The sequence below is a fragment of the Columba livia genome, chromosome 3 (genome assembly GCF_036013475.1).
Source record: "Columba livia isolate bColLiv1 breed racing homer chromosome 3, bColLiv1.pat.W.v2, whole genome shotgun sequence".
Classification (NCBI taxonomy): Eukaryota; Metazoa; Chordata; class Aves; order Columbiformes; family Columbidae; genus Columba; species Columba livia.
In genome coordinates this window covers 49066798-49088632 of record NC_088604.1, presented here as the reverse complement: position 1 = coordinate 49088632, position 21835 = coordinate 49066798, and the positions used below count along the sequence as shown (strand labels likewise).

Sequence of the window (21835 nt, the reverse complement as noted above, 5' to 3'; positions counted from 1 at the left end):
AACATATACACATCAATATATAATTTTAATTAAGTACAGAATTAGAATCCATTCTGTTTAAAAAAAACAAACAAACAAAACCACAAAAAACACGCTTCATATGTGCCTGTTCTGTTATTGTGGTGATGCTAGTTTTTAATATTTCTTTAGAATAAGTTAAACTTGACTAGTGTTATTCCACTGTATGTTAATAAATTGTTGTTGTATTTTTTTAACAGTTGTCATTCCCTCTGGTCTTAACTATTGAAAATTAAAAGATACAAGCTGTTCTGGGTAGCATCTCTTATTGAGTTTAACAGTGATTCTGTTAATTGGCAAAAAAAATCTCATTGCTCATTATAATTACCTCTGTAAAACAATATTTGGAAGAACAGGAGGATGCATGCGATGATTGCTAGGTGTCACCATCAGATTTTCAAGTTTCTGAATTGGTAGGAAGAAAATATGTGCAATGTGTTACTTGGTAAACATGCATGGTTTCCATAGAGGATTACAGTATGAGTACATGCTTCCACTACCTCAGTATTTGGAAACAATGCCTTAACGCAGAACAGAATTGATAAATTATGTATGTGTTGGAAATTAGCTATTTTCTGCTTTATTCCTAGAGCGTTTTGCATGTAACTAAGAAATTTTAAATGATAGTATGTTTGTTTATACCTGAGATTATAATTATGATTCTGTCCTTTCTGGTATTGTCAATATTTTAATGTGAGTTGATGCTTTTGCCTGATTGGGCTGTAAATAAATGAATTGCCTTAATATTTAATTTTTCTCTTTATTAGATATGATGCATTCAAATTTGGCTGTACATCTCTCAGAGTACCTCCTGACTTACTTTATCAGATTAGGCACGATATCACAGTGTCACCCAGTGGAGTAGCTTTTGTCAAGGTAATGATATTAGTGCTCTGTGGCGGGCATTTTTCACTTCCTGTTGGCTGAGTAGCTTAAGATCAAATTGATACTGTAGTTTGTATTTTGCTGCGTTAAGAGCAGACAGAAGCGGGGAGGTGCAGTCTCTCATCTCCCAATGGTTTTTTTTGTATTTGTCAGAGTGCTGAACTTCTGGCAGTTCAGGAAATAAAATGTCATCTTTACGCTTTCATTTATATTGAAGGCTTATTTGATCTATAATTAAACTGTATTTTACTTGTGCAGTTTGGGGATCAAACAGTAATTATCTGTGTGTAATTCTTCATTCTTCTCCTGCCTGTATAGCAGAATGCTTTCCTAGAAAAAGAGTCATGGTTTGGGAGATAGAAAGCAAGCTGGGGATTTTCATTGTTCTCATTTTAACTTATTTATACTACTGGCTGATTTGTAATAAATTAATAAATATGGGCTGGAGCTCTTACAAATAATTAACCAATCACTAGCAGAAGTATACATTAATATACATTAAATATAATGTAAAACAAAAGCTTTAAGTAAAGAATATTTCCAGAATTTTTAAAATATAATATTCCTTTAGCATTTTTCATTTGAGAATTAACAGTTAAATATTGAAGTCTCGTTTTCGTTATTAAGGTTATCTAAACATTGCATTAGCAGGGCTGATGAAAACAAAGAACAAAAAGCTATTTACCCTGCCCTCAAGAGCTTTGCCTGTAGTCTTAGGTTGCTTGTAATATTTGTGGAAAGAGCCAAACCATTGGTGCCTAGGGCATCTTGCAAGTTACTTTGTCTTCTTAACAGTGATTATCTAACAGTTCTGGGTTTTGCTTTTACTCCTAACCGTTTAGATTGGGCTTTTTAACGTAATTTTTTCTTTGTTCCCTTTATGGCAGCCTTCAGTAAGAAAGGGTGTGCTGCCAAGAATGCTAGAAGAAATCTTGAAGACTAGGATAATGGTGAAACAGTCAATGAAGGCTTATAAGCATGACAAGGCTATAACTCGAATGCTTGAAGCTCGTCAGTTGGGTCTTAAATATATAGCTAATTTTACATTTGGTTATACTGCTGCTAATTTTTCTGGAAGAATGCCATGCAGTGAGGTAAGGGTTGCAGAAAAACTGTGGAAAAGACACTATTAATAAAGTATAGTCAGATAACACAGTATTATTATTTGAAACATATTTAATCTAAATACGTTCATAAAAGCTTTTTTTTACTTGTAGTACTGAAAATCAGCAACTTGGGATTTGTGATCCTTTTTTAATTAAAAAAAAAAAAAGTTTGTTCTTTTTCTTCCCATAAAAGAGCATTTGGAGTTGGCATTTCTGTAGAACTCTCTCCAGAGGTAGATTGGATTACAGTTCTAATAGTAGAAATAAAATGAACATTGTGCCTGTTTCATAGTTTTCCTAAAAGGAGGAATCGGCAGAATCCAAGTAGGGAAATTAATCCTAAGTGATCTTGTCTTGCTCCTTACATTTTTAATATGCCTAAAGAAGTTTAAACGAAGTTTTCCTTTATTTTAATTCTTAATAATTTTTGATCACTCTTCCTTTAATTCTTGATGTTTTGGGGTAATGTTAGCAACCTTTTAATTTATTATATGCATTTGAACCATGAAATAAGATATATGGGCTCAATATAGTAATTTTCATAAACAGATCAAGCAAGGTTTACTAAGAGCTAGTATTTGGGTTAGCAGTAGAATAACGATTTTCAATTTATCTTTTAACTTTGCAGGTTGGGGACAGCATTGTCCACAAAGCCAGAGAAACATTGGAACGTGCTATAAAACTCGTAAACGATACCAAAAAATGGGGTGCTCACGTTGTGTATGGTGATACTGACAGGTAATTAATGGTCTGCTTCTTGCAATGTTTTAAAATCATAGTAGTTCTTCATAGATCTATTTTTCTTTTGTCTCAACAAGGGGAATTCATGATACTGAAAAGAGTATGCGGGGGCCCTCTTTGGGATGTAGCTTACTGTCTTACAAAATATGCAAAGTAAAGAATCAGGAACTATTTTTAACAGATTTGCACTTATGTCCTGTGTCTGATTTCTTGTAGTATGTTTGTACTCTTGAAAGGAGCCACGAAGGAGCAATCTTTTAAGATTGGTCAAGAAATTGCTGAAGCTGTAACAGCAACAAACCCCAAACCTGTTAAACTGAAGTTTGAAAAGGTAAAAGGAAAATATTTTGCTTCAAGTGTGTTGGGTGAAAACATTGTTATCCTGAAAAAGTGAAAAGATTTTTCTGGTCATGAACGTAGCATAAGGATATACAATGGTTGAACAGTTGTGTGCTGTACTGTTCCTGTTGCAAGCTCCTTAATGCCTCGGAGGCCTTGTCGGAGGAGCACTGCAGCATGAACAGAAAGAAATATTCCTCCTATCACATCAGGATGCCTGCTGGCCTGTTGCACTGGCAGCACCAGGCAGTTTGAAATTCCTGTCTCATCCATTTTTTTGGAAATGTCTCCCTCAGTTTTGTATTATGTACATACAATCAAACCACTGTGCAACTTGGTGAAGAAAATGTACGCCATCCCTTGAAGTGATTTCCAGTGCATTAATTACAAGCCTGATATTTATTCTTCAGCCAGCCTTAGTACACTTCATGATATGTCCATGTGATACATGTACATATGAAAAGAAAAGTCATAAATGTCCACTCAGTAGGCTTTTGGAAGGAGTACTAATGACAATAAGCTTTTTACAGAAAAGCGAGGCAATGTGATACTAATTTTGGTGGAAGCTTATCATTTGAAAGTCATTAGCAGTCAATTCAGGTGCTCTAGATACTCTCTGAGTACATACCTGACTCAACAGATTAAATCCAAATTTATAAGCAAATTGCCACTTTTCACAGAAAATACAGTAGAAAAATATTAACAAGAAAAGTCAGGGTACCTGTGGAAGGCACAGCAACTTTCCCTTGTTGAGTAATATACAGAAACCCTTCCCACTTTGAGGCAATTCTGTGTCATTAAGCTGAAGAAGTAATTAGCCAGAAAAAAATAGTAGGTGCAAGGATATCCTTGACGGGATGTCCAAGTGCCCTTATTCACCTATGGGTCAAAATATTGACTACCCTCCTAGGGGAGCTTCTTTGCACAGGAAGAGGAAAATGCCTCGAAGCCGGAGCATCTGCTCAAGAAGCGGGATGCTGATATGCAGGAGCTTCTTCAACCTGAGGCAACCTCAACTTGCTGCTCTCTCTTCTGCAAGAGCCAGGAAGATGTGGTGTTATTCTAGTAATATTCGGAAGAGCTTGTTCCCCATTCCTTTAAAACCGGTCAAGGAATACTGACACAATCAAGAATGAAATAAGAGGGTGGAGAAAACAAAGGAGACCATGACCCTAAAAATCCATTCACAAGTAAACTGTTCTCCAAGCACAGGCATTTAAAAAGCATGTTTTCCCCAAATCAAGGTACTAACTGATTTTAGGCACCTCATAATTAGATGACGTTTGAAAATAGAAAGTTCAAAGCCGCTGCTTTTGCTGGGAACGTTTTCTTCTCTGTTGTTTAGAATGAAGTTGTTGTCTCTTTAAGAAAGAAATAATACATTGTCAATGCTGACAGATGCAATTCAGAAAAGTGTACTCAAATTATACTGTTTGTTACTTTTCATCTGAGCTTCAGGCTGCTTAGGCTTTACTGGTAGATGAAATACAAAATTATTTAAGAATGGAACACCAATGAATCCCAACTTCCTCAGCCATCCTTTAACAGTCTTTGATCTAGTTAATTTACTTTAATGATTTCAAATAAAAAGCAAAGTATTCCTTAGGAAACCCTCTATTTTGAGAGTGACCTTATTTTTGCAACACATGCCAGATTGGGCTGTCTTTTTCTAAACATTCCAGGTCTACTTGCCATGTGTCCTGCAAACTAAAAAGAGGTACGTGGGTTACATGTATGAAACACTGGACCAGAAGGACCCAGTATTTGATGCTAAAGGCATAGAGACAGTCCGAAGGGACTCCTGTCCTGCTGTTTCCAAGGTAAAATACTCATGCATTTCTTCCTGAACTTACAGTGCTCTGTTATTTTACTGTATATTTGTCCTTTCTCAGAGTTTCTAGTCCTTGTGAGTTGTCTGAGCATCTGTTTTTATGGTATGAACCATTTGAAAGATAAATCAAAGACCTTGCACAGCATTTCAAGGCCTTGCATTTTCCATCTTAACTACTGTTTTTCAGCCCCTAAAAGTCCCATAAAAAGCCCTCAGTCCCATGTAAGTTCTCTAGTAACTGGAACTAAGTATTATTCCAAGATGAGTGAGGCACACTGATGTGTCTGCTAAGTAGCTTACTTACTTGAATCTAGTTTAGCTAAGAATCCATTGAAAATAAACTTCCTTGCTGGTTTAAGCTTTGTATTAGGGAGTTAAAAAGAAGAGGCTCTTGTTCTTAATTAAGTCGAAACAAATTTATGCCAGTAAGAAAGGTAACTACTTCTAGGAAGATTTGTTGAGGTGGTTCAGAAAGTCATGGCAAAATATTTTAGATGACAGGAAAAAACATCTTCTCTCATACTCTGGAAAGCCTCTGTAATTGTTGAAATGCTCTTAGTGCCAGAGTATGGATGTCATGAAAGATGTGTCAAACTGAGGAAGAAGTTGTCCAGTAATCTGATCATTAATGTCTTTGAGTGGAAAAAATGGGACCTGTCATCATATTAACATTCTAGTTCATAACCGATACTTTTTTCTAAGCAGTGTATTAATATTTCCATATAATTTACTGAATTATTTGGAATTAATTTTTTTTTTCAGTTAAACATACATGTTTTTCTTACCTTTCTCCTTTGATTGTAAAGATACTTGAGTGTTCTATCAAGCTGCTATTTGAGACACGGGACATAAGTCAGATCAAACAGTACGTTCAGAATCAATGCATGAAGTTACTAGAAGGAAAAGCCAGCATGCAAGACTTCATCTTTGCAAAAGAGTACAGGGGGAGCTCAGCTTACAGACCTGGATCCTGTGTACCAGCCCTGGAAATCACCAGGTAATGAGAAATTAAGAAGTGTTAATCATAGATATTTTTTCTCTTGACCTTTGTACTGCCAAGTTATGGGTACTAGTGAGATGTTTCCTTCAGATATTGTTGCAGCAGTTGGCTCTGGCTTTCTTCCGTGTGTGAAGAGAGGTCAAGGATCAGGTAGTCCTAGAAAGCAGTTTCGTAGTCGTGGTAAAGAGCAACGTCTCATGTCAGGACGCTGTAACGCTGCATTCAACACTGTTACTTGTACTTTGGGTTTTTTACAAGGTCTTGACTCTCCAAGGTTGCCCATCGATCACAGATATTAAATATGTTAAAAATTGTTATCGTGATGTCTCTCAGTGCTGTGAAATACATTACCAGGCATAATTTGTAGGTTTTTCTCCTTAAAGTTAATATTTCATCCTGTTAATATTGCTCATTAGTAATAGATAATGTGAGCTGGCACATTTTGCCACCTTGCTTAATATAAAAGGTCTTCAAACAAAGCTGTGCTTTTCAGGTAAAATAAAATTCAAGTCCTGGGTTGATACCTGCTTCAAAGTGAATTGTCCTTTGTTTTGTGGGTACTTAAGCTCTTTTTAGTACCCTGGTTGCTCTTAATTAAGATACTTCTTTAAAGAAGGGATAGCTGGAAAGCAACCTGCATTGAAATCCAAGTGACGTGAAACAGAATGTGTATATTTAGGGCTCATGTTCCAAGTTCTAAAATTTGGGTCTTGATCATGAGACAAATTAAAAATGAAACAAGTTGGTACTGTGCCTCATAATAGTCACTAACTTCAGTTGTCTGGAGAGCTACTAACATAATCAGATGGGGAAGTTTACCAGCAAATGAAATAACTAGGGATTTGTAAAATCTGTTTGAAACAGGAGAATGTTTGCCTATGACCGTCGCTCTGAACCACGAGTGGGGGAGCGAGTGCCCTACGTCATTGTATATGGCATGCCCGGGCTGCCCCTGATACAGCTGGTGAGGCGGCCCATGGAAGTCCTACAGGATCCCAACCTGAGACTGAATGCGACCTACTATATCACCAAACAGATCCTCCCCCCGCTGGCCAGGGTCTTCTCCCTGATCGGCATAGACGTCTTCAGCTGGTACCATGAGTTGCCACGGGTATGTGTTTGAAAACAAAGTACACACACAGTGTGTCTACTCAGTGTTTGGTTTTTTCATGGTTAAATAACCTTTTTTAAGGTTATTTTGATGCCCAAACATGCAGACCTGATTCTTAGATCTTCTGCATGGGTTTTTTTTCACTTAGTAAATCAATTTTTTTCTGCCAGGTGTTCTGTGCATCTATCATCTTCTATTTTCTGACCCCTTCCTTAGCTTAAAAGAATATTTTGCCATAACTGTATATTTTTAGCAGTATTTGTATATGCATCTATTTGGCATTCTACCTTTTAAATCTCTTTATAGTAGATGCTGGAACTCCTGTTTTTCCAAGAGGTTCTGAAGGTCTTTCCTCTTTACAGAAAATCTGGTAATGCCCCAGCAGCAGGAACATTTTTTTTTAAAAATCTGTATCACCAGAAATTTTAAACCCTTTATATCCAAAACTGAGTTTCCTAAAAGTTATAGAAGTCATGGAGGTGCAGGAAGAGAAGTGTTAAATAGCTGGATTTTAGTTTGTGATTCCCCTGACAAAAAGGGACGGTGAAAGGACAGTGTATTGGAATAGTTGGGTGCCTCTGCTTAGTGTAGACTTCAGGAGCATAGCAGTACATCATGTTTCCCACTGCAGATTGGGAATTTAAGCGTGTGACTGAGGATTTCTTTGGTTACTCTCCCTTTCCTGGTGAGCTTCCCTGTGACATAGGTGTGCGTGGGCTCTGGTCAGTATATCTCTTCAGGGCAAGTGCCACGCTCTTCAGAGTGATGTGATCCATGGTAGTCATTTGTGTATGAACCCCTGGCCTGCAAGCTGTGTTGCATTTTCATATTCCTTTTAAAAAATAGGCTCATCTAGGAATAAGGCAAGCTACTCTCTTGAAAGTTCATTACCTCTTAGTTATTTTTTTAAACAGATTCAAAAAGCTGCCTCAGCTGCCCGCAGTGAGCTGGAAGGACGCAAAGGCACAATCTCCCAGTATTTCACGACCTTACACTGTCCCGTGTGTGATGAACTGACCCAGCATGGGATCTGTAATAAATGCAGAAGTCAGCCACAGCATGTGGCAGTGATTCTCAACCAAGAAATCCGAGAGCTGGAGCGTAAGCAGGAGCAGCTGGTCAAGGTATGATTAAAGCATTGTCAGATGTCCGTCAGCCAAACAGAGGCTGAAATTTCAAAGCAGTGTGTTACTGAATATACCCTCAACAGAAATGAGAAGTACAATCTAGGTGTTAAACGTGTTATGGCTTGTTTGCCTTTCCCTTCACTGTTAAAGGCAGCCCAGCAGTTGTTACTCTCCTCAGCTTTGCGTAAAAACAAAGGCAAAGGAGGGGATCAGAACAGACGCTGCTTTTCTTCAGAGTATTTTCCATTGTTTGTAGGAGCCTTTTCATAATGACAGTGATGGAGAGTTGTAAAAGTATGAAAGATTCACCTTTTTTGTATTAAAATAACTGATGATACTCTAGTAGATATATATATATATATATATATATATATATATATATATTTATATGTATAATGTGGATGTGTTTTAGCTTGGGGGTTTTCTTGTTACCTTTTTTCTCCATAGGAGTTTTCCAAACTGTTTTTTTTCACTTGAGCTAGAAGTCAATTAAGAGGGTAGCTAGCTGTGCTCACAAATATATTACAGCAAATCACAGTGCCTCCCCTTGCAGAAACATACTCATATCCTCACCTAATTTTCATGCTGTCGTATTTTATAATTAATAAATATTTTTGTTAAAATTAATTTTTAGCACTAGCACATAAACCATTTTGACTTGTCTGAATTGCAGGAATATAAATGTTCCTGTAGTCTAGACACTGATTTGATAGGTTCCCATGGGGCTGTGTTGCTAGAAAACTGTTATAATTCACTATTCATAAATATTGCATTACTGAAATGTGCACTTCTGTTTCTTGCTGTATTTTGCAATATTTGCTCTGATCTGCATCGTAAATGGCAGTAAAGGAACAGTGATGCATGTTCTGCAGTTTTCCTGCGGTGCTCTGACCCTTTTCTGTTGCTTTTGTTCTGGAGTAAATCAGAACTTGCCGATTGCTCCAGCGCGATGGAAGGATCAGTGGGTTTGATGAGAACATTCTCTCTTGTCCCTGCGACAGGGCCTGGGATCCCCTTCGAGTCAGTGTTTGGTGATTCAACCTCTCTGTCAGAGCTTCTGTCTTACTTTAATGTGAAGACATATACCCTGTTTCCCTGAAAATGAGACAGGTTCTTATATTAATTTTTGTTCCAAAAGAACAGCAATTATTTTCAGGGAATGTCTTATTTTTCCATGTACAACAATCTACATTTACCAATATGCCTGAGCAAAAATCAACATTTATTCAAATACGGTCATGTCATAATCTTCTGGAACCTCATCATAACTCTCCGAACCCTATCTGTCCTGCTGCATTCTATTGCCAGTTAATTTTACTTTTAATTTTACATGTATAGCTGTCTAGACACTATTTATGTTGACTTTTTAAATGAACTGTAACTAGGGCTTATTTTTGGAGTAGGCCTTATATTTCAAGCATCCTCAAAAGTCCTGAAAAATCATGCTAGGGCTTATTTTCAGGGTGGGGCTTCTTTTCAGGGAAACACAGTATATCCTTCACAGCTTAAATTCTTGGCCCTCCTAGATTATAAATATGCTGGAGCCAGCAGAAAACTGATATAACACTGAATCATACATTATTTTAAAATGCACTTAAAATTATGTGCCTTGGATTAAGGCCATAGACTTCTCTCTACGCAAACTCAAGTGTGAAGGTCTCTCAGGTACCATTTAGTTTGGTCCCTTGCGTCCACACCAGCCACAGTCTTTCAAAAGAACTGGGGTAGACTTATTTCTGAGGTTCTCCTGGTGGTAACAAACCATTCAAATCCTGTCCCTGTGGGTCACAGTTGCAGGTCAGAGGACTTGGTGTCCTCTGAGGTGCCACGTACGAGTGGGTCTTGGCCGAGAGGGGCTGCTGGAATGGAGCTGCTCTGCATCCCGCCGTGTTGGGAAGAGCTCAGTGCTGGCAGAGCTGTGCCTCTTCTGCTGATACAACGTTGAGGACTTGGTAGTCCCAAGTGATGTCTGGTTGCCTATGTTGAGTTTAAAATAATCTGATTTGCATTTTCATTTGTAATCTAGATATGCAAGAACTGTACAGGCTGCTTTGATCAGCAGATCCCGTGTGTCTCCCTCAACTGCCCAGTACTCTTCAAGCTGTCCAGAGTCAGCAGAGAACTGTCAAAGGCACCGTATCTTCGCCAGCTGCTCGACCAGTTTTAAATGATCTGTGTTACAGGATTCCAGGTGCTATTTTTCTTTGTTTTCAGTGTTTACCACACTAAGACTATTGTGCATGGTGCTTTTTCAATTCTCATCTAGTCCGGGATTTCCATTTTAACTGTTGGGTTTATTACCTGAAGAATAATGAACGCTGATCCTAACTAAATTAAAAGAAAACAATACATTTGTTGATCTATGAATAGCTCACTTTTTAAGATGTACAAATTTCTTCTTTCATGTTTCTAACATACTGTTTTATAATGCTGATGTTGAAATAGCTGCGTGTAACATCTTGTAAATCCATTTCAAAGTAGAAGTCAAGTTTACTTCCTGGAGGAAGGAGCACTGAAAACCTCTTGAATCGATAAAACCATTAGTGTGTGTTCTTGAACTGTCACTATCAAGACGTGTTACTTATGTATTATCCATTCACTTTATAATTTTGTCTGCGAAATATTTTGTAAATACACTTTTTTACTTTTCAAACAACTGAGTAAAATAATGTGCAATGACTTTTATACAGATAATTTTAAAGTCGGTTGGTATATCTCCTCCTCAGTTTTGCTTGATTCCAAGTAGATTGTTATTTTGATCAGACTGTGCAAGCAGTAGTATCATGTGTAGCATTTTGAAACATTATTTTCTAAAAATTGCTGTCTTGCTTTAGCTATTAATGGGGCATTGTGAGGAACTGTGCAAAGACATTTTTGTTACAAACCTGTGGGACTGTTGCAATACTTTAAATATAAAATTTTATTCCATTTTTGCTTGTTTTGTATAGACATTTCTATTGCTTCTAAATATGCTTAAAATATTTTCTTTCCTTATGTACTGTACAGTTAAATCTTATTTGCCACCATCTTGACAAAATGTGTATTTAGAATATTTGTATAACTGTATAAAATGGAAAAGGAATTATGTGGTCAGTGCATTGTTTTCTAAACTGGAAATCATTTTGTTTTAGAAGTTAATAATGGAAACCATATTAAAGTTGAATAAAATGATATGGTAACAATTCTCTGCATTTTTTATATCTCACCTCTATTGCAGACCTTGTTTCCCTCCTTTGGCACACAAATAGTGATGGAAACAAGACTCCTCAAGTGAGAGTGAAGGATCCACAGTCAAGTTTCCAGCTTTGGGACCTGAAAGCTCTGGAAGTCAAACATTTCCAGTTTTCCATCAGTCAAAACAGGAGTATGTTTTAAATTTACAAGTCCAGAGTAGCTTTGAAAAATAGAACAAAACTTTATTTACATCAAGGAACCTGAGTGCCTTCTCCAGTTCAGAACTTATTACATTCAAGATACAAGTCACTCTGTTAAATTTCACATTATCAAGTACAATGAAAACCCACACCGAGCAGAATAAAAACTCTTAAATATACAACAGAACATCCACAGATTGCAATGTGCTCTTATGCAAAGTAACTAAAACAAACAAAAAATAAAATCAAGGCACAAAACTTGACCTACTCTTGCATTCCAGCATTGGCCATGTACAGAATAAAAGTGCAAACGCAGGGGTACAATCCAGCCTTGGGCAGCGCGTCAGGGATAAAGAAAAATACTAACCGACAGCTACCTGCAGGAGGCTGCCTTTAACCCTGGAGTGAATGAGCAAGTGCTCATCTTCAATCTGTTCCTGGTTTTAGGGACAAAACCAGGATTCTCATTAAATGCAGATATCTAATCCACGGGGCGCAGCTCCTGTCCTCAACACAGATGACTTTTCTGGCATCAACAAGGCAACGGTGAAGTCATACAGCTCACCTTAAGCAATTTCAACCTGTAACATGTCAGGTTAAGTGTTTAAGCTTTCCGGAGGATCTGCAACTTAAAAAGCGCTGTAACTAGAGCTGCACTGTAAATAGATCTGCACTTTAACTACACTGAAGCAATTTAAACATGTCAAAACTCATGTTCCTTGTTTAAAAACAAGCCTTGAGAAACACCAAACTCCAAGAACTAGGAAAGCTACAGCCTTGAACATCAAGATGTCTAGAACTGCTGTGAGCTGGACTTGTCATTGGAAATGGCCTAGATCTGTTTTAATTGCTTCAAACAGTTCATTTTCATTAAAGGGCAGCCCCCCTTATTAAAAGCACAATTTTGGGGGACAAGGAGAACAAGTTCTACAAGTACATTCCTTTTGCGAGACCAGAATTAAGACACTGAAGGCTCTAAGTACTCGCTGACTTAAAATTTAGTCATCATCCAGGCAAGGGCCCCTACACATCACTCACACGATTCCACAGGGTATCATGCAAGATAACTGTGGGAGCTCCACTCTGTCTTCCTGCCGCTGCTTTCTGGATCTGTTACTTTTGGCAAAAGGCTGCTCCTCCCTCGGCAGCCCAACCTGCCTCTGGCTTTTAAAAGGGAAAATGGGGATGAATTCAAATGACTCACAGATGAATCAATAGAGCCAGTAAAAATAAAATAAAAATGAAGTTAAATTAAAAAATCAATGTTTTGCACAGTATCTTTATGTTTGTTGGGAAGGCATTAGTCAGAAACACAACAAAGTAATGCATATATATATAAGCAATAAGTAGATATGGTTCAAAGAGGTTAGAGGATATTTAATAATGCAGCTTTAATTTCATTTTTTGTTGTTTGGTGGTGATTTTTTTGGTGGTTTTATTTTTTTAGTACTTGGTTATGCAAGATGCATAAACTATCCCTGAGAACAATCTTACATGCAGGACATTGCAATCTGGAATTTCATACCAAAAATTAGCACATCAATTGGAGAATTATTTTCAAACTTCCTGGTTGCCAGGTGTGTTTCTTAAACAAATTTTCATCTGGAAATATGGGGGAAATGTTTTTACATCACCCTCAAAGCCCACGGGCTGCAGGTACAGAGGAAGGTGCCACAGAATTGCGGCCCTACAAATGCTGTCACAGGCACCCAGAACAGGATTGGGTCTGATATTGAAAAGCATTTCGCATGACTTTGAGCAAAGAGGAGAAGCCTTGCGTAGCACGTGAAACAAGGCCATGTGTTAAAGTGCAGGTTCATGCATTGCACTGGGAAAGTTGCCACAGAAGTGCACATACACACAAAGAAAAAAGGGAATCAGGCAAAACCACAATGGTGTTTATGTGCCAAGGGCAGAGGAAAACCCTTCAACATGGCAAGGTGCAAAAAAAAAAGGACAAAAAACCGCCACCTTTTTCACTACAAGCTGATTCCTGCTTCTTACCAACCTCTCAGGAGGAAAAAGCCACGAGGTTCTAGGTTGCACACTCGGAGGACAAGAAAGGGAACAAAACCAGACCTGATAACACACTGTACATCTAAGATTCTGTGCTATGTCACGTCTAGAGCTCTTCTGTTAATTAAACTTTTTAGCAAGAAAAATACTAACAAAAGTGCAAAGTAAAAAAACCCCAAACAAGCACATTCTGATCAAACAGCTTTAAAAAAATCACCTACAATGTGGAGTTTCAGGTAGGCAAATTACTAGACTCCTGTTCCAGAGTCCGATTTTGTCATGAGCTGCTGCTTTTTTGCTCACTGGAGGGCTCAGTGGTGTGACTGGTCCTTCCCAGGTCTTCCTGCTCACTGCTGCTCCGCTGGGCAGAGCCCGCACGTCACCACCCGGAGAAACAAAACCCAAATGGTACGGGGCGGGTGATCATGATGTACAACCTGAAAGGATCGTCTCATCCATCACTCCCTCTCATGTTCACACTTTCATTTCAACACATCATTACGGTAAAGTCTTGGCACAGGAAGCCAGAAAAGTTGTTATAACCTTAATTTAAACAACTGGCTTAAAAATACCACAGCCCTATGCCAAAATTATATTTAAACAGATTGCTTAACATACGGTATTATCGTCTTCATACATTTCTTGATTTTCATGGTAGTGCAGTAATTAAAATCACAAATACAATCACAAGTACTTGAGACTCTTTAGATTTATCATCACTGTTTAACTAGTAAATCAGAGCTAGGCTTTATAGCTGATTCATATGACCCGTTTTGTCCCCCTTCCTGTAAACCGCTTTTAACTGACACAAAAGCATCAGTCCACTCCTAAACATTAATCTTTATTTTTTTTCTCATCTTAGCAACAGAACCAGGAAATTATAGTTTGCCAATATCTGATTTACGGCTGCTGGGTATCACCCAAAATTTGACTTATTTCCTGGCTTACATCACACACAAACTTTAAACGCAGTAGAAACATCCCTCTTTCAAAAGGTAAGAAAGTTCAGCAGCGCAGGTAACTGATTTCTCTCCTCTCTCATGAAAACATTTTGTGACCAAGCACCTTGGCACTGCACCCTTCACCCACCCCAAAAACACGAGTGGTCTGTGCGCCCCCTTCTTTCCTAGTTACTTCTTATTACAACATATATTAAATGCATGCCTCATCTTTTAACATTTTCGATGCAATCTGTACATTTTATCACATTACCCATTCACGGCACAGTGGACTTTCCCCGCTCCGAAGCACATCCTGCAGACTGAAACTGGGAGAAAGGGCCGGACAAACAGAAATGAACACGCTGAGCTCCACGCCGCTATAAAAGGATCCTCGAATCCCTTTATGACAACAGCTACAATTCAATTGCATTTCCCTTAAAAATAACGAAAAGTCAGCGTTTACTTTAGTCATTCTTCTCCCGGTCAACACTCAAGTTTTTTCTCCCGGGGGAGCCACCAGTAGCCCCTGGAGAATCGCTCAATGCATCATCCAGACGGGGCTGGAGAGGGACTTTGGCTGGAGAGTCCCCTGGTATCTTACGGGAGGTCTCTATCACAGAGTTTCTCAGCGTGTCGTTCATTTCTATTACCTCAAAGTCTGCTTCGTTCCACTGTCCCGCATCCTCCTCATCCTCTTCATCCTCATTAAGCCCCGAGTTCGACAACAAAGCTTTCCGGTCCTCGTTCTCAGTCAGTTCTTTCAAGTCGCTGTCACCAGGACACCTGGCCAACTTGTACATCAGCGGGAAGAGCAGAACTGTCACGGCAGAAGTCCCCAGGGCAGTGTACATGAGCACCGGGACACGGTGAAACCTGCCCTGGAGATAGCCCACCACGGCAGGAATGCACATCTCGCCCAGCGCTGCGCCGATCACAAAGAGAGATGCCGACTTCCCTTGCACGACCGTGTACTGTTCTATCCAGGCGATGCCGCTGGGGAAGATGGTGGCCATCGACGCTCCGTACATGGTGGTCCCGACCCAGAGGGAGGCCGGGTGCCTCGCAAAGGCGGCCAAGCAGGACGAGGAGACGGCAGAGCCCGCGAGGCTCAGCAGGATCATGGTGCCAGGGTACAAGCAAGCGGCACAGAATATCGCCACTCCTCTGCAAGCGGCAAACGCGCCCCAGAAGACGGAATTCAAAGCAGCCGCTTCGTTTTCTTTCATCTCCGCAAAGACCTTTGCGTAAGTAAATATGTAAGAGCCGTAAGTGACCTCCGCTCCCACGTAGCAGAGGAAGAATATGAAAAGGAGAAGAATAAGGGCATAGTGGTATTTGGCAAACGTGCTCTTCTGCAAAGAAGCCTTTGATTTGTCTCGAGCTGAGCTGCCCTTTGAATACAAAATAAAAAAGAAGAAAGAAACAAACAGAAGATAGGTCCCTATGACAACATAAGACCACAAAAAATCCACACCAAGATGGTGTTTCAGTGCCGACACAGCTGATGCAGCTGACGCTGTCGGCACAGACCTCACGACAGACTGGTTTGTCTTTTCAGCTGCTGCAAGGTCCTTTGATTCGGAGCCTCCCAAGGCCATTTTAGCCAGGATGGGAGCCACAAACGCACCGACAGCAAAACTGAAGTGTAAGGCCTGCAGGTGTGGCCCAGCCTCCGCTCCCCAGGTGTTCAGTGCCAGTACGTTGCCACCTGTGGATGGGAGAGAGGAGGTGTCAGTCATTTTAGCCTGAAATCAGGTATTGCTTAGGAAAAACAAAAATCAAATGATGAAACCAAACCGTAGCTTGTATTATTAATTCAATTTGCAATAATACCGGGTTTAGCAAATACAATGTGCAAAATTGTAGTTAACTGAAATTCTGCCTGCGAGCGCCTTCAAGCCACGCGACGACTTGAGCTTTAGGAGGTATTCACAGCAGTGGAAATGAAGAGCCACACACCGGCTTAATCCAGCAACAATGGCCGCACGTAATTACCCTACTCGACAATTTGCAGCATTTTTCAGCCTTTTTTCAAAAAAGCGAATTTGACTGCTTCTCTTTTCTGTACATTTTAAAAGCAACAATGCACAATGCACAGAATCAGAGGTCTCATTAAACAACGTCCCAGGGAACAGCAAGAACCAGTTGCTCTTGACGGGCTGGGTCTACCCCAACTGCGCTCAAATTTTCCAGGAGCTGAAAGGCTTACGGTAAAACAGCTGCAGAGACCAAACTACAACGCCCTCAGACCAGCAACTGCTAGAAAACAACATCTCAGAGAGACATTTTGAAGTAGTCCCTGAGAAGAATGCAGGAAAATAAAGAACGGTAATGTAATTCCTGCGCTACAGAGCAGCAACCCTTGTCACGCAGCACTAACACTCTTCCACATTAATTCTGTTACACTCTGCTGCCTGCTCCGAGCTTCTCCTGCTGGGAAGTCTCCCTCCCTCAAGGGTCTGCCTTCCAAGCAGCACACCCACCCGCTAAAGACGTTTTTACAATAAGCCAACACGATTTTCCCATATGAAGAATTTTTAAACCACGTGCCATGTGTAACAATCCTACCAGAGGCAACAAATACACCTCTGCACTCAGGTTATTTAGCATAACCCACACCATGCAAAAACATCGTTTTTCAGTACTGGATCCCACATCACGCTCTCTTCAGTGCTAACAAAGCTGGGGTGCTGCCGCAGCTGTTTGCATAGCTGGGCTAATTCATTAGCCAGCTCTTGCTCAGAAATAAGCCTGCCCCAAAGCTGCTCAACCAGACCCAGTCGGGCCCCGCTGGCTAATAAGTAACCGCAGGCTCCCTCAGTAAGGCAGGTAAATCGGCACAACGCTGGCATGTCACTGGAGAGGTGACAGGCGAGTGGATGCCTGTTGCACCTTCCCCACCAGCTTCTACAGCCACGGCGGAACACTCCACACCACTGGTGGATTTTTTGCTGTTTCCTGGTCCCCATGTGCAAGTGCACCAGTGTTCCCTGCCCACCCCTGAGCGTGTTCAAGTCTCTTGCTGTGGCCTCGCCTCCTAATCCGAAGTACAGCAGCCAACACAAACTCCTCCTGTCTAAGCCATGCCCGGTGAACTCATTTCTGTGGAAGTTTCTGTTTCATACTTCTGGTGTAACTGACCTTTCCAACCGCACCTGTAGACATTTGCTCTGCAACTTCACCAGCACATCATCCTCCAGTAAGGAGCGTCTACTAACTGGTTTCCAACAGCTTTCCAGGAAAAGAAGGGTTTTTTCCAGGCTATCTGCAGTATGCACATGTCACCAGCTTCCAGTTGGGCATATAGAATAAATCTGTTTTCCCAAACATCTAAGCAAGACTGGCCAAGGGCAGCAAATACTCTCTAATTCAGGGAAACAGATGCCATGGTGCTGTGAGCTACAGCAGTCAGTGTCTGCTGGGAATCCCCAAATGCCATGTGGCCAACTCCAAGCAGGCAGCTCTCCAACACAGCAACTGCCAGAATCTCTCAAACACCAGGACTTGCTCAGGAGTAACTGAGCTCCAGCTAACACAGTAACCCAACTAGCTTCCTGTACATGAGTGATTTAAAGAGAACACCATTTAGAGAGCATGTGACACTTTCTTTAGGCCTGTAATTGCCCACTGAAATGTGTATTCATCTTCTGCAGCTTCCCAACCCCCAGGGCCCTTCAGGAAGGCCAGTTACAGAGACACAAACACTAAAGTCACAGGACCAGAATAATTCAAGAATCCCGGCCAGGTAAAACAGCTCCTGTCTTTTGTTTCAAGATGTGTCACATGAAATCCCAGCAACAGTTTTGGTGAGCTTGAAGTTCCCACTTGGTTCAGCAAAGGAACTGTTGGACCACGTGGTCCCTTACCTGTGTCTAGAATTCCCATGGCAGCTCCAATAACTGACATCAGAACAGTCAACAGCAGAGATTTCTTACACCAGGGTATCCCATAAAGACCAACCGTTGTTCCAAACATGGATAATGCTGGAAAGTCAAAAAAAAAACAAAACCAAAAACCAGATACTACAGTTTCCATTAAAAATACAGCAAACCAAGAAACAGAAATTAATTCATAATTATTAAGGTTACAGATAATCCTAATAGGTGATGTAACCTGACTACGTCAATTCACAGTGAGCAGAAGCAGCCAGAAGGTTCAATGCTGTAGGAAAACCTGTTTTGCTAAAGCTTTATTTGCAAAGGGAACAGCACCTGCTGCTGGAACACCAGGTCGTCTTCTGCAAACTTCTGACTTAAAGGTGCTATTTCAGTGCCTTCCGCAAACTTCTGATCTAGAAATGTTACTTTACTACAAAAGATGTCAAGTGTGGTTTTGTACAGGAGGTAAAACTACACCAAGTCAAGTTTCCACCATGACAGCTGGTATTTAATATTTCTCTACTTTAAATAAGTCCTAATTTGATTAAGGCCTCTCAGTTCTTTTGTCCAGTATAAGAAAATGAATGTTTCTATTGTGCTTTAAGTAAGAGAAGGGTTTTACAACTCTACCCCCACAAAAGTGTGACTGCAGGAGGTTTCTGCTGTGTGTAAATGAAACCCAAAACACAGCTTCCCATTTTGTTTATGTGTTTCATAGAGTGACATCATATAGAAGCCTGTATGTTCCGAGAGGATCTATACTAACCATATCACTTGATATGAGGGGAAAAAAACCCCAAACAACTGTACTTTGTGTGTCCAAACCAAACACACCTTTCAGTCAACCCAAAAAATTTCTGTGAGTTCAACACCAGTTACCATAGAATCATAGAATGTCCTGAGTTGGAAGGGACTCACAAGGATCATCAAGTCCAGCTCCTGTCTCTGCATATGACAACCCCACAGTTCACACCATGTGTCTGAGGGCCTTGTCCAATCTCTTCTTGAACACTGTCAGGCTTGGGGCTGTGACACCTCCCTGGGGAGCCTGTTCCAGTGCTCCACCACCCTCTGGGGGAAGAACCTTTTCCTAATGTCCAACCTAAACTTCCCCAGCACATCTTCCTGCCATTCCCACGGGTTCTGTCACTGGTCACTAAAGATAAGCAATTGGTGCCTACTCTTCCTCCTGCCCTTGTGAGGAAGCTGTAGCTGCCAGGAGGTCTCCCCTCAGTCTCCTCCAGGCGGAACAAACTGAATGACTTTAGCTGCTCCTCATGTGGCTTCTTCTCCAAGCCCTTCACCGACTTTGCACCCCTCCTCTGGACACCCTGCAGTAGCATTATATCCCTTTTACCCTGCGGTGCCCAGAACTGCACACAGTGCTCCAGGTGAGGCCGCACCAGAGCACACCCGGCAGCCCCAACCCCCGGGCAACAACGCCGCACAGCAGCAATGCCCGCACACACAGCGGCAATTCCCGCACACACAGCAGCACTGCCCGCACACACAGCGGCACTGCCCGCACACACAGCAGCACTGCCCGCACACACAGCAGCACTGCCCGCACACACAGCAGCAATGCCCGCACACACAGCGGCGTCAGGAAACCAACCCCACGCGATATCGCCATAGCGAGCGGCGGCACAAGCGCGGCGCCTTCCCAGCAACACGCAGCAGCACCCGCACCGCAGCCGCCGGGGTAACCGCGCCGCGTCCCCCGCCGGCTGCGCAAGGCGCGGACGGTGCCCGGGGTGCCCGGGGGTGCCCAGGGGCCCGGCTGTCCCCGCGGCCCCGGCGGTAGCTCAGTGCGGGGCGGGCGGGCACTCACCGAGCAGGAGCCGGGCGTTCATGCAGTCGAAGAGCAGCCCGCCGAGCACCGACCCGCCCAGGTAGCCCAGGGACCGGCCCACGAAGATGTAGTAGATGTCGCTGACGTTCTTGTGCACGTTGGCGGCCAGGTTCGGGAAGGTGGGTCCCAGCACCGCGATGCTCATCCCCTGCAACGCATATTAGAGGGGGGGGTGACCTCGCCCGCCGGCGGCGGTTCGCGGCCCCGACCGGCGGCGAAGGGGCCGCAGGTGCGGTGACCGCCCGGCCGCCCGCCCCCCGCGCTCACCAGCCCCAGGAAAGCCGCGCACAGCGCCACGGAGATGCACCAGCGCAGCGCGGCTCCCTCCCCGCCCCGGCCGCACCGCCAGCTGCCGCCGCCGACGACGGCCACCTCGGGGCGCGGCGCGGCGGGGAGCCCCGGCTCGGCCGCCGCAGCGGCGAACCGAACGTGCTTCTTCCGTTCGGCGCCCGCCATGGCACCAACGGCCTCTGCGGCCCGCGGGGACGGAACGCGGCCCCGCCCCCGCGTATGGCGGCGCGCGACGCCCCGCCCACAGCCGTGGCCCGCGCGGAAGACGGCGGGATCTCCGCGTCGGTTCGCGGCCGCTGCGCCCTTTTCTGAACCGCCGTGCCGGGACAGCTCACCGCTCAGTAAAGTGCCCACGTGAAACCAGAAACGGCATTAGACACAGGCCTCGCTGAACAAACACCAAAAAGCTAAGAAATTCTGAGTATTTCGGATCCCCTTTTATAGGCTGTACACCCAGCCTACCTTCAAGAAAAAGGCCAGACATACAAGGCCAGAAGCTGCTTCTTGAGCAGCCAGCCCCAGGCCTGGATGGCAGTGCTTCTCTGCAACCTCACTTCACCGAAGCTTAACTTAGGCTTAGTCTTTCTCTCTCTGTGTAGATGGTACAATGAGCATGTAGTGAATACTGCAGATACACTTTCTAAGTCACTTTATGTTTTTGAACAAAATCTCTCCAACATTATTTGTTCTCACTGCCTTATATCCACTGGGCTCGACACAAAGCAGGTGCCTAGTTCCTCCCCTTTTATTGTTCCCCCCTCTCTAAATCTGTTACCACCGAACTCAAAGCATACCAGACCTTTCAGACAAGGCCTTTGTCTTCCACATTTACCCTGCCACATCACACCTACAAAGCCTGCCAAGATACACAGAGTTGTTGCAGCTCGGCTTGTATTAAAACTCTTCTGTAAGTTTCTATTACTTGCCAAGAGTAGTGCACAGGCTTTTCAAAATGTTTCCTTATCACTGTTCAGCACAGAGGCGCTACTCTCTAAGAAAGGCTTTAACTTTCAACATACTTTCTATTTTTAAGCCTCAGAAACAACCTAAAGAAAACTCTGAAAACAAAACAAATCCAACTTGGAATTGTTCAGACCAGAAATACACACTAGAATCTAACAGACAGCACATGAATCCTGTTTCTGCTGGCACTGGTGAGCCTGTTGCAGGTACAGCTCCTTTCGAGGGAGGGCTTGGATACACTTAAAAGACCACAAACCTATCAACAAAGAACCATGCAAGATAACATTTAAACCCGATGGCTAATAACCACGTTAGTATCTTTGCAAGAAGTGCAAAGTCTTACTATCAGCTATCTGCAGAAT

The 21835-nt window shown here is 42.2% G+C and overlaps 2 protein-coding genes across 5 annotated transcripts in view; one reads left to right on the top strand and one right to left on the bottom strand.

Moving 5' to 3' along the window:
• The window catches only part of REV3L (REV3 like, DNA directed polymerase zeta catalytic subunit), a 122192-nt gene extending 110852 nt beyond the window's left edge, over positions 1–11340 (top strand). For 3 of the 4 annotated variants that reach the window (XM_021298199.2, XM_065056659.1, XM_065056661.1), the window contains 9 exons: positions 786–894; positions 1791–1997; positions 2638–2747; positions 2967–3081; positions 4772–4909; positions 5727–5917; positions 6785–7031; positions 7946–8155; positions 10185–11340. In XM_021298199.2, the coding sequence (XP_021153874.2) occupies positions 786–894; positions 1791–1997; positions 2638–2747; positions 2967–3081; positions 4772–4909; positions 5727–5917; positions 6785–7031; positions 7946–8155; positions 10185–10325 (1468 nt within the window). In that variant the 3' untranslated portion in view covers positions 10326–11340. The remainder of the gene's footprint in view (positions 1–785; positions 895–1790; positions 1998–2637; positions 2748–2966; positions 3082–4771; positions 4910–5726; positions 5918–6784; positions 7032–7945; positions 8156–10184) is intronic. The other variant, XM_065056660.1, reaches the window with a different exon arrangement.
• Positions 11341–11549: 209 nt separating this feature from the next.
• On the bottom strand, positions 11550–20735 carry MFSD4B (major facilitator superfamily domain containing 4B). The gene is made up of 4 exons (XM_065056682.1): positions 20487–20735; positions 20199–20367; positions 18356–18472; positions 11550–16197 (listed from the first exon to the last, which is right to left on the bottom strand). The coding sequence occupies exons 1-4, from the start codon at positions 20673–20675 to the stop codon at positions 14954–14956; spliced, it is 1719 nt and encodes a 572-aa protein (XP_064912754.1). The 5' UTR covers positions 20676–20735; the 3' UTR covers positions 11550–14953.
• Positions 20736–21835: the final 1100 nt, after the last annotated feature.

Bases quoted from the DNA above. Each gene is read 5' to 3' on its own strand.
- MFSD4B (XM_065056682.1), bottom strand. From the start codon at position 20,675: ATGGCGGGCGCCGAACGGAAGAAGCACGTTCGGTTCGCCGCTGCGGCG. The intron at 18,473-20,198 runs GTGAGTGCCCGC...TTGACTTTCCAG, and splicing joins GAACGCCCGGCTCCTGCTCG to CATTATCCATGTTTGGAACA. The intron at 16,198-18,355 runs GTAAGGGACCAC...TCCCATCCACAG, and splicing joins CATGGGAATTCTAGACACAG to GTGGCAACGTACTGGCACTG.